This window comes from Mandrillus leucophaeus, unplaced genomic scaffold (assembly GCF_000951045.1).
Source record: "Mandrillus leucophaeus isolate KB7577 unplaced genomic scaffold, Mleu.le_1.0 Scaffold784, whole genome shotgun sequence".
Lineage (NCBI taxonomy): Eukaryota > Metazoa > Chordata > Mammalia > Primates > Cercopithecidae > Mandrillus > Mandrillus leucophaeus.
Window position 1 is genome coordinate 1178212 of NW_012108519.1, and position 12856 is coordinate 1191067.

The 12856-nt window shown below is 33.8% G+C and overlaps 1 protein-coding gene across 1 annotated transcript in view; it reads left to right on the plus strand.

Annotated features, from left to right (window-relative positions):
- Positions 1 to 12856, plus strand: part of ARAP2 (ArfGAP with RhoGAP domain, ankyrin repeat and PH domain 2) — a 181208-nt gene that overhangs the window by 20493 nt on the left and 147859 nt on the right. The window contains exon 3 of the mRNA XM_011967062.1: positions 11767 to 11825. Within this exon, the coding sequence (XP_011822452.1) occupies positions 11767 to 11825 (59 nt within the window). The remainder of the gene's footprint in view (positions 1 to 11766; positions 11826 to 12856) is intronic.

Below are 12856 nucleotides of genomic sequence, written 5' to 3' on the forward strand. Positions count from 1 at the left end.
GTTGCCTGTTCACTCTGATGGTAGTTTCTTTTGCTGTGCAGAAGCTCTTTAGTTTAATTAGATCCCATTTGTCCATTTTGGCTTTTGTTGCCATTGCTTTTGGTGTTTTAGACATGAAGTCCTTGGATCTGCTTTCTGCTTGGTGGGCTCCCAGGGACTAGCAAGGCCTCCAAGTGAAGGTGATAAGGAAGGAGATATCTTTTGAACTATCTCTTGAGAGCTAGATCAGGACTAGGCTCCAGCACCACCTCCTTCCTTATCACCTTCACTTGGAGGCCTTGCTAGTCCCTGGGAGCCTTCCAAGCAGAAAGCAGATCCCACATTGCCATGGGAGCTGTAGGTGTGTCATGTGATCCTATGCAGAGTCTTCTTAGTGCCCCAGGCAGGAAGGAATCTCATAGCTACTGAAGGAAGTACATTTTTCCTCCCCCATTTAGTGATTTTTATACATCTTTCATGCAACTGTGTTATCCTTGGGATAGGTCTCAAAGCCTTCTCTTTAAGGTGTAGTGCCTCTGAATGTTTTGGGATAAGGACAAATGAAGAAACAGAAGCAATGGGAAAGGGATGGTGTGCAAAGCTGCACTGTTGTGGAAGTACAACTGTTAGAAAACTGAGGTGCTGTGTTGACTCCTTGAGGGCTTTTCAAAAGTTTGAAATCTAAACCTGAAGTCTCCTGTGTTCTTTGAACTTTTTATTAAAAATAAAAAATCTTGGATATTTTTCCTCTGTTTTCACATAGACATTGAAAATGGTTGACACTAGTTACACATTTTAATGTCAACAATATATACGAGCAAAAAGTACCGAAAAGTAATCAGCAATTGTTTGCTGCACTGAATAAGAAATATATAGAAGGATTTCCTTCATTTTCATCTTCAGAAAAATTTTACATTTCACATAGTAGAAAAATATTTAGCAATCCTAACATTTCGATTTCTTTTTTTAATGCTTTTTAAATTCTATGAAAAAAGGATAATTATTTTAATATTTGCTAAATTTTGAATTAATATCTAAATAATTAAACCTAAATTTAAATAGTAGTTAGATTTATTGTTAGAAGATAAAGGTATCTATCTGCTTAGTAATCTAAGTTAAAACGTCATTACATTTATATTTCATTTTTGTAAATAAAATCCATCTTGTTTGAAAAACGTATAAAATTGAAATTTTTGCTAGTAGATTACAAAAATTCATGATGTTGTAAACTTATGTGTTGTGGTAGTTTTGTAATGATAATTCATTCTTACCCTAAAGATTTTCTTAAAACTTCACAGATTGAGGCTTAATTATCTGTGCATTGTAAGTTTCACATTATTGGTCTTTGCTGTAATTAACCCACTCTCATGCTTTTTGAATTCAGATTTGTCTGTTTTAGTTAGATATTATGAAAACCTCAGGGCAGTATTAAGCTGTTGCCTAATGATTGTGGTTGTTTGCTTTTTTTTTTTTTGCATTTCACTCTAGAATGACCCATAGTCTGTTATCAATTGTGAAAACTGCATTTTTTTTAAAAATTATTTTTAACATTCTGTGAAATGATGATCCACATATGGCATGTAATTATTTTTTTGATTTGGCTGCCTTGTCTAAGTAGTAAGTAAGTACAGCTCATAAGGGGATATCTTTGACATTTACCTTTATGCCACTGCTTTTCTGGGCAACTTTAGTGATTAAAAATATTTTTAAAAATAAAACGTGTTTCTCCACATCCTCTCCAGCACCTGTTGTTTCCTGACTTTTTAATGATTGCCATTCTAACTGGTGTGAGATGGTATCTCATTGTGGTTTTGATTTGCATTTCTCTGATGGCCAGTGATGATGAGCATTTTTTCATGTGTCTGTTGGCTGTATGAATGTCTTCTTTTGAGAAATGTCTGTTCATATCCTTTGCCCACTTTTTGATGGGGTTGTTTTTGAGTTAATGGGTGCAGCACACCAACATGGCACAAGTATACATATGTAACAAACCTGCACGTTATGCACATGTACCCTAGAACTTAAAGTATAAAAAAACAAACAACCAAAAAATTATTTCACAAAAAAAAATAAATAAAAAAAATAAAACCTGTAGGTATGCTGAACGCTCACTTTTATAATCAGAGTTATTCATTACTTTCTCTTCTTTTATATTCAGGTTTTTTAAACAAACCATTTTAATTCTGATACCAATGATAGTTGTCTTTGTCTCTCTGGCTACCATGACAAAATACCATAGACTGGGTAGTTTAACCAATAGAAATTTTTCTTATCGTTCTGGATACTAAAAGTCTGAAATCAAAGTGCTAGCATCCTTTGGTTTTGGTGACAGCTCTCTACTAGCTATCAGATGGTGGCCTTCTTGCTGTCTGCTTATGTGAGCTTTGTTCCTGGGCTGAGCGAGAGAGAGCCATCTCTGGTTTCTGTTTTTAGAAGGCTACCAGTTCTATTGGAACAGGGTCCCACCCTTATGACTGTATTTAACTTTAATTACTTACCTAATTTAAGTACAGTCACGTTGTGGGTTAGAGTTTGAACATATGAATTTTGTGAGGTAGGGACACAATTTTATTCACAACAGTAGTTTTTCTTTACTTGCATAGAAATTTGTTAATTCTCTATTTAAGTAGCAGAATTTATGTGTTTTCAAAGGCCTTACAAACATACTGCATTCCACAGGCAAGGACTGTTAGTCTATCACAATTGAACATCTGCAGGTTTCCTGTATTTCCAGATTTAGGGTTTTAAAAATAATAAAATTGACATAGGGAAAATATTAATGAAACATTTACCAAGTTAATGTGATTCAGAATCATTGAATTTTTGATTTGGGTTTTATTTTTATATTTTATTATTATTTGGGGTTTTCAAGCATTATTTCCATTTGAAAATAAGTTTTAGCTTACTAAAATAAAGCTTTATTTAAAAATTTCCCTTTTTTGAAACTCCACAAATCAATCTGTAAATATGCATGCTTTATTTCCCAAGCTCATTTACATATGAGATGATTTCTGAGCCCTTCAACAATGACATATATTACCTGGATATGTTTATGATGCTTGGGGCATTTTTTCAACAAGGGTTAGCTTGTTGGTCCAGAGCACTGAGGGGAAGGGATAAAGGGGTGCGATACAAAGGATGAAGATGAGGTTATGACTTTCAGGAAATTTATGAGGAAGAAGGAGGTACCTTCTCAGTGTTTGGAGGTAAGCTGGTAATTCTGGCTTCCTGGTCAGAAACTGTAGTATGAGTCGTATTTAAAAAATGGTTTATTTCCCATCAATGAGATCACTTGGACACAGGAAGGGGAACATCATGCACCGGGTCCTATTGTAGGGAGGAGGGTGGGAGGAGGGATAGCATTAGGAGATATACCTAATGTGGATGACGAGTTAATGGGTGCAGCACACCAACATGGCACATGTATACATATGTAACAAACCTGCACGTTGGGCACATGTACCCTAGAACTTAAAGTATAATAATAAAAAAAATAGTTAAAAAAATATTAAGATAAATTTATAAATTGAAAAATTTCAAACATGCATAAGAGTATGCAAAATACCATGTTATCGTATACCATCTAGATTAAAAAATAATATCTTGCCATAGTGGACCCAGACTTTAGTTTATTGAGAAAAAATAAATTCAACTAACTCTTCTGCCTCCCTCCTTTGTGCCCGGAAGTAAAGAATATTCTGAAACTGGTGTTTATCCTACTCATGCATGCTTTTGTACTTTTACTACAGATGCCATAGCATTGCTGTAGATGTTTTTGATTAATGAAAATGATATTCTTTTATAGTTTGGTGTTTCACTTAATATTTTTGTGATTTGTTCACATCAATATATGTATTTTATATAATAACTGTTGTATAATATTTGATTTTAAAAACACAATTTATTCTCCTATGTTGTTGACACTTTTTTCACTATTACACATATAAAGTGTTCATTTTGAGGACTTTAAGAAACAAATGCACACATTAGGTTTACCAGGAAGACCAACAATTTTTTTCTGTAATACAAATAACATTTTTTACTGAGTTTTTATATTATGTAGGCCCCTGCCTTATGCTCTTTAAAAGCATCATCTCATTAATCATAATAATATTCCTAGGCAGCAGGCCCTGGATTTTTCCCCCTTCAATAAATGTGGAAAGCAGGTTCAGAACTTTTAAGTAACTAGGCTAACATCATAAAAGTATAAGAACAAGAGAGGATGATGACTATGGTTCGGTTTTTAATTTTCACAAATCAACATGCTTTATATTTCAAAGTTAAAAGCAGTTTTCAGGATAGCTGGTGGTAAAATAGTAGAAAAGAAAGATAAAATTGATCTTGAATCTTGGATTTCTACTTCTTAGCTGTGGGACTTGAGCTGGGAGAATTTGCCACCTTTATTGGTAGGATTAGGACACCAAGTCCTACCTCATAGGGCTGATACAAGGAATTAATGTGAGCTGTAGATAAATAAAGCCACTTGCTTTTTGCTTTGGGCATAATAGGTGTTAGAATATAAGAAAGGTTGTGATAATTTAGTAGTAGATAAATGAAAATGTAAGTTGCTACTCAAGAGTTTTCAAAATGACTTACTTCCTATATTTGTGCTAATTTTTCATCTCTAGCAGTTCAACTGAACTTGGTTGATAGATTTGGTAATCCCTTGTAGGTAGATACTAAATGAGGAAATCAATACAAATTATCAAAAACCTTTTTCTTCACATTTTATTTATTGGTAAAACCAACAAAATATTGCTTAAAAATTCCACTAATGGGTATACTTAGAATATTCAAAATCTTTTTTTTTTTTTTTAATTTAAGTTAAGCATTGTGGGTAAGGAACAAGACTGCCTGGGTTTGAATCTCAGATTAGTTACTTATGAGCTGTGTGAACTTGAGTAAGTGACGTAACCCCTTTCTGTGCCAATGTTACCTACATGCAGATAATAATCTTATTTCTTGTTGTTTTATTTTTTATATCTGTATACTGTATGTTTGTGTGTATACACATGCATGAATCTTTGACGACGGGCACACATTCTGAGAAATATGTCATTAGGTGCTTATGTCCTTATTTGGGCATCACAGAATGTACTTACACAAACCTAGATGGTATAGCCTATTACACACCTAGGCTATATGGTAGAGCCTACTCTTCCTAGCTACAAACCTGTACAACATGTTACTGTACTGAATTAAAATTGTAAGACAATAGTAGATATTTGTGAATTTAAACAAATCTAAACATAGAAAAGGTATAGGAAAAATATGGTGTAAAGATAAAGAGCAGTACACTTGTATAGGGCACTTACCATGGTTGAGTCAGTGAGAGGTGAGTGAAGGTGAAGCCTAGGACATTACACCACTGTAGACTTTATAGACCCTGTACCCTTAGGCTACACTAGATTTATAACAATATTTTTTTCTTCAATGATAAATTAACTAGCTTATGATAACTTTTTAATTGTATTTAACTTTTCAAGCTTTCTACTCCCTTGTAATGGCACTTAGCTTAAAACACACATTGTACAGCTGCACAAAAATATTCTTTATATCCTCATTCTATAAGCATTTTTCTATGTTTAATTAATTTAAAAAAATGTATAAAATTTACAACTCTTCCACATTCCCATCTTCTGGAAGGGTCTTCAGGGACAGTTACATGCATGGAGCTGCCATCACCTGTGATAACAGTGCCTTCTCCTGGAATACCACTTGAAGGACCTGACCGAGGCTATTTTACAGTTATCTTTAAAAAAAATAAGTGGGAGGAGTATACTCTAAAATAAAATAAAAAGTATAGTAAATATATGAACCAGTAAAATCACTTACTATCAAGTATTATGTACTGTGCATAATTGTATGCAGTATACTTTTATATGACTGGCAGTGTGGTGGATTTGCTTGCACCAGCATCATCACCACAAACATGAATAACGTGTTGTACTGTAGTGTTGCAGTGGCTACAGTATCACTAGGCAATAGGAATTTTTCATTCTCATTATGTTCTTATTGGATCACTGTCGTATGTGCAGTCTGTCATTGATCAAAACGTGCAGGGGATGACTATACACACACACACACACAAACACACACACACACACACGTGTGCTTATATGTAAAAATCTGAGACCTATCTTGCATATTGTAAATGCTCAGTAAGAAGTAGCAATATTAATTACTAGTGCAAGTTACCAAAGACGTACAAAATTTGAGTACTGCTCCACTCAAGGGTTCAAATCAGTAGTAAGTACTTGCGTTAGTAGTACACAAATATCAAGAAACAATTACAGCTTTATAAAAGTATCAAGAATATGGAGATAAAGAAAAAATAAAGGATGCTTTTAAAAAAGGTTTTACCTTTTAGGTTTGACCCAAACATTATAGCTTTGCCCATTTTGTGATCTTAAACAAATTGCAGTCTTATAGTGAGTATATTTTTAGTCTAGCTTGTTTTGCTTAACTTTGAGAATCATTCATGTTTGTGCCTGTGGTTATAGTTTGTTCATTTTTACTGCAGTATAGTATTTTATTGTATGAATATGCTATAATATTCATTCTTAATTTTGTTAGATATTTCATATTTTCTACCTTATCCAATATTTTGTGTATATATTTATTTGTAGGTGCATGTGTGTGTGTGTATATATATATACATGCATATAATGTAAATATGTGTACACATATAAATCAACTTAGATATAATTTGCATATAAAATAGACTAATTTTCAGTATATACATGCTTATGTGACCACTATAACAATTAAGATTTAGAACATTTCCATCACTCATCCCCACTTTTCCTAAAATTCTCTTGTGACCATTTGCAGTAAATTCCCAACTTCCTGAATCAGGCACCTGTAGATTTCACTATTAGTTAGTTTTGCCTATTTGGGAATTTTATATAAATGGAATCACACAGCAGGTCATCTTTCGTATCTGACGTCTTTATTCAGTATGATGTTTTTGAGATGTGTCTGTGTTGTTGCATGTCAGATTCTTATTGTTGAATAGTGTTTCTTTGTGTGAATCTCCAGTTTGTTTATCCATTTGCCCAATGACATATATTTGGGTGGTTATTCTTGAGGCATACTTGTATGCATGGCTGTTGAGTATAGACCTAGGAGTAGGATTGCTGTGTCATGGGATATGTACATTTTCCATTTTTGTAGATAATGCAGAATGGTTCTTATAAACTAGTTGTATGAATTTGCATTACCATCAACAGTGTATGTGCATTCCCCTTGTTTCATACTCTCAACATTTGTGTGTGGTTTTTTTTTTTTTTGGTTGGCCATATAGACATATAGATACATGTGTAGTGTTATTTTATTGTGGTTTATATTTGCATTTTGTGATAACTAATGAGATTGAACACCTTATGCCCTTGTTTATTGACCTTTTGCTACATTTGTATCTTTGGTTGATGCCTTTTCAGATCTTTCACCTATTTGGGTTTTGGTTGTTTTAAATTGCATTTTTGTGTGTATTTCTTAAGTGTTATTTATTCTTAAGAGTTACTGATAATCTGTGGGTATAAACCCCTTGTACAGTATATCTTCTGCCTCTGCATATTGTTTTTGTGTTCCTTAATTGTGACTTTTTAAATGAATAAGAGTTCTTCATTTTAATTTAGTCAAATTTACCCATACTTTCCTTTAGAGTTAAAACTTTTATGTCTTAGGACACATGAAAATCTTCCATTTTTATCTTCTAGCTGCATTGTTTGACCTATTATACTGGGATTTATAATCTATCTTGAATTGATTTCTGTGTATTGTCTGAGGTAGGAGTAAATTTTCGTTTGCTTCCATATAGATGTACAGGTGATCTAGTCTTTCAAAAGACCATACTTTCTTCATTGCTATAGATTGACCTCTTTCGCTTAAATGCAATTGGATCTCTTTTTTTTAAAAAAAATTATTTTAGTTTCAGGGTACATGTGCTGGGTTGTTATATAAGTAAACTTGCGTCACAGCTGCTAAGCCTAGTACCCAATAGTTATTTTTTCTGATCCTCTCCTTCCTCTCACTTCCCCTCTTCTAGTAGGCCACAGTATCTGTTGTTCCCTCTTTTGTGCTAATATGTTCTAATCATTTAGCTCTTACTTACAAGGGAGAACATGTGCTATTCGGTTTTCTGTTCCTACATTGGTTTGCTAAGGAAAATGACCTCCAGCTCTATCCATGTAACTGGGTCTCTTTAAGTGGGTTCTTAATTCTAGTTCAATAGCCTATTATCCTTTTTATCAGTAATATAGTGTTTTAATTACTACAGCTATATAATAAATCATGAAACCTGGTAGGGTATGTCTTCTCACTGTACTCTTTAAAAATGTGTCATTATTGGTCCTTTCTTTTTCACATGTATTTTAGAATCAGTTTGTTAAATCTCACGTGTCCCTCCCTGTAACTCTTTTGATTAGGGTTGCGTTGACTCTACAGATTAATATAGGGGGTATTGTCATCTTTGCAACATCTAGTATTTCATATATTTTTAATTAGATTTTTTTCTAATTTTCTTGGTAATGTTTTCTAATTGAATTCTTGCAAATCTTTTGCTAGATTTAATTCTAGGTTTTGGTAGTTTTTTAATGCCCTTATACTATATGGCACCATTTTAATGTTTCATTTTGTTTGCTGATATTTGGGGATGGAATTGATATTTATATGTCAACCCTATTAGTAAGTTTGCTAAAATCATTTTTATTTTTATTTTTGTATTTTGTATTTTTATTTGTTTATTTATTTTTGAGATGCTGTCTCACTCTGCTACCCAGGCTGGAGTGCAGTGGCGCTATCTTGGCTCACTGCGCCCTCCGCCTCCTGGGTTCAAGAGATTCTCCTGCCTCAGCCACCTGAGTAACTGGGATCACAGGCACGTGCCACCATGCTCAGCTAAGATTTGTGTTTTTAGTAGAGATGAGGTTTATCTATGTTAGTCAGGCTGGTCTCAAACTCTTGGCCTCTGGTGATCTGCCCACCTCGGCTTCCCAAAGTGGTGGGATTAAGGTGTGAGCCGCCATGCTTGGCTGCTGAATTCATTCTTAAACAACTCCTTTTGAGGTCGAAAAATATATATAATAAATTATAATCCCTTAAAGCATGTAATTTGATGAGCTGTGAAAGATACATAAACCTATGAAATTTTTACCACAATCAAGAAACAGAGCAGTTCTGTTACTTCTAGAGTTTCTTAGTTTCTTATACAGTCCATCCCTGTTTCACGTGCTCATATAGAAAAAGTTAGAATATGCAGTCCTGCACCATGCAATGATATTTTTGTCAGTGATAGACCACAGATATGGCATTGGTCCTGTAAGAATATAATGGCTATACCATATAACCTATGCGTGAAGTAGGCTGTACCATCTAGGTTTGTGTAAGTACACGCCATGATGTTTGCAAATGATGAAATTGCCTAACAACCTATTTCTCAGACTGTATCCCTGTCATTAAACCATGCATGACAGTATTTCTTACGTCTTCTTTTGCTCAGCATGATGATTTTTGACATTTATTTAGATTATTAGTTTTTTTAGTAGTTTTTTTTCTTTCAGCTGGGTGATAGTCTCTTGGATCCATACACCACTATTTGTTCATTTACTTCTTGATGTCTATTTGGGTTTTTTCAAGTTTTTGATTATTGAGAATAAAGCTGCTGTGACCATTTGTATACAGGTCTTTCTGTGAACATCTGTTTTCAATATTTTTGGTAGGATTGGAATAGCTGGGCTTTGAAGTTTGGTGAATGTTTATTTTTATAAGAAAATACAAGCAATTTCCCAAAATGGATGCACCGTTTTACATTCCTGCCAGCAGTATTTATTTATTTATTTTCTGCCAGCAGTATTTAAATGTTCTGATTATTCCACATATTCTCCAACACTTGATATTGACAGGCTATAGTTTAGCTATTCTAATGTGTATGTGGTATTATCACACATTCATATATTTTGTGATACAACTATTTACATTTTTCCATTTTGTTTATTTTATTTATTTTCTGAGACAGGGTCTCACTCTCTTGCCCAGGCTGGAGTGCAGTGATGCAGTCATGACTCACTGCAACCTCAACCTCCTGGACTAAAGTAATTGTCCCACTTTAGCCTCCCAAGTATCTGGGACTACAGGCATGCACCACCACACCCAGCTGATTTTTGTATTTTTTTTTTTTTTTTTTGTAGAGATGGGGTTTCATTATGTTGCCCAAGAAGCTGGTTTCAAACTCCTGAGCTCAAGAAATCTGCCCACCTTGGCCTCCCAAAATGTTGTGGTAACAGGCATGAACCACTGTGCCCAAGCTTAAAAAATGGCATTTATTATTACTTATATTTGTAGAGACAGGGTCTCTATATTGCTCATGCTGTTCTTTTTGTTCTTGTGTGTGTGCTTTGTTTTTGTTTTTTTGAGACAAAGTCTTTGTTGCCCTGGCTGGAGTGCAGTGGCACAATCATGGGTCACTGCAGGGCTCCACCTCCTGGGCTCAAGCTGTCCTCCCACCTCAGCCTCCTGAGTTGCTAGGACCAGAGGTGATCACCATCATGGCAGGTTAACCCATTTTAAAATCGAGTTGTATTTCTTATTACTGGATTGTAAGAGTCCTTTTTTTTTTGATTTGGGCAAATCACTTGTCACTAGTATGTGACATTATAAATTTTAAATTTTCGTAAAGACTACATTTCAATGTTTGTTAGGGTTTTAGTTTTTTATTCTATTTAAAGAATCTTTGCCTACTCAGATGTTACAATGATTTTTCTCTCATATTTTTCAGAATTTCTAGAGTTGTAGCATTAAACATTTGGGTCCCAACTCTACTTTGAGTTAATTTTTGTGTGTGAAGTAAAAGTTGACATTCACTTCTTTTAATCATTGAGATATCCAGTTCCAGCAACATTTGTTTAAAGGGCTATTCTTTTTCCACCGCATTTCTTCGGAACTTTTTTCTTAAGTCAATGGACCAGAGATGTGTGGGACTGTATATGTGGGCTTTCTATTCAATTCCATTGATTTATATGTCTGTACTTTCAGCAATGGCGCAATGATTATTAGCTTACTGTAGTTTTAGATTAAATATTGAAATTGTATAGTAGAAATCTGCCAGTTTTGTTCTTCTTTTTCATTTTTCCTTTTTTTTAGATGGAAAAGAGAACTCTGTTATATTGTAGAAGGCCTTCATCACCCTCTGCTTCTCCAGTGTTTACCTCTGCCATTGCTGTTATCATGTTGTATTCTAAATAATTACCCTGTGATACCTTCCTCCCGAGACTGTAGGATCTTTGAAAGAAGATCTTGTGTGTATTTTCATATTGTGCCTACAGAGCCAGGCATGTTTTTGACTATTAAAAAGCTAAAGACAAAAAGCTACATAAATACTGACATCTAGTTAGTAAATCTCTTTCTTTCAGAGATATGACTAGCAGTTTTGAAATTACTTTATGTGCATACTAACATTGGACAAATATGTTTACTTACTTTTGTGAATTATAGATGTGAGTAGCAAACACTGGTAAAAAATTTCCTTTGCAAAGAAAATCTCTTTCTTTAAAAGTCTAAATAGAAAAAGACATTTGTGGAAGTTGGCCATTCAGCTTTTTTCAAGTCAGAATTAATTTCTGAATATTGTTTTTTTCCTACCCAAAAGAATGTATCTCTCTCTAATAAATCCTTCACTTAAATATAAATCATAAATATTTTCTCATAATACTTTCTAATAATTTTAATTGTAGTCCTAAATATCTTAAATATTTTCACTCATAAATATTTTCTCCTTTGCTTTTTAAGCTATTTTCGTGAAAGAAGAAATGTTGCTACCTCAACTGAAAAATCTGTGGCATGGCAAAGTGAGTCTATGTGTTTAATTCCTCCTTAAATTAGAGCTCATTTGATCGTCTTAACTGTGTTAAAATCATGATTGAGAAGGCAGCCCACCTGTGGTATAGGGAACAATGGAAATGACTGTCTGCCAGCGTTCATAGTACCTCAGACACTTTTAAAGGGGACTGAATAAAAGGCAATAAAATACACTCTGACTCCTAGAAATTTGTACATGCTAATGTAAAAAGTTTTCTTTTTATGCAAGCTTCATTTATCATTAGCCACAGTTGCAGGCATTTAACTAAATTAAATGGTTTCTGGCAGTCTGAGCTACAGAACAAAGATATATGTATGGAAAGTGATTTTGCCATGGTAACTGGAAAGGGCTGTCATTGTTGCTCTGGCAAATTGAACAGTGACAGAGGCTTTTCTTTCATTTTGAAACTTCTGATTATACAAGTTTGGGAACATTCTTTTTGACAATAAGATGTCAAACACTTGGGTACTGAATCTTTAAGAGAAATTTTTGCCATAGTAGAAATGCAAATATTGAGAATTCTTTTTTGTAGATTAGTATAATTCAAGGATGGTAGAACTTCTCTTGAAATAATTTATTTACAGATGCGTTAGTAGCTATGGCATTAGAGGAATTATTTTAAATGCCTTCTGGGATTTTAAGTGATATCTAGCTATTATGTTGGTGACCTTTTTATAACTATTTATTGTAAGTTATAGAACTAAGCTTAATTTTCTGCCGTTTAGAATATTTCCTTATTTAGGAGTTTTCATTATAAATGGCACCATGACAATTTCTTTTGTATGTGGGCAATGTATTTGGTTATATTAATGTGGATCCTAGAGGTTGGCAAGGACATATGTGACAGTTTGCAATTTAAGGAGCAATGAGTTATGTCTGTGAAGCAAATGGTGGATACCATGAGTGTTATATCAAGAAGACAATGAGGAGAATTGATTTGGGGATAAGAATTAGCATAATTTGGACTCTTAGAGAATAAAGCTTACGTTGTGATAATGCCATAAAAAACTCATGCTTTTA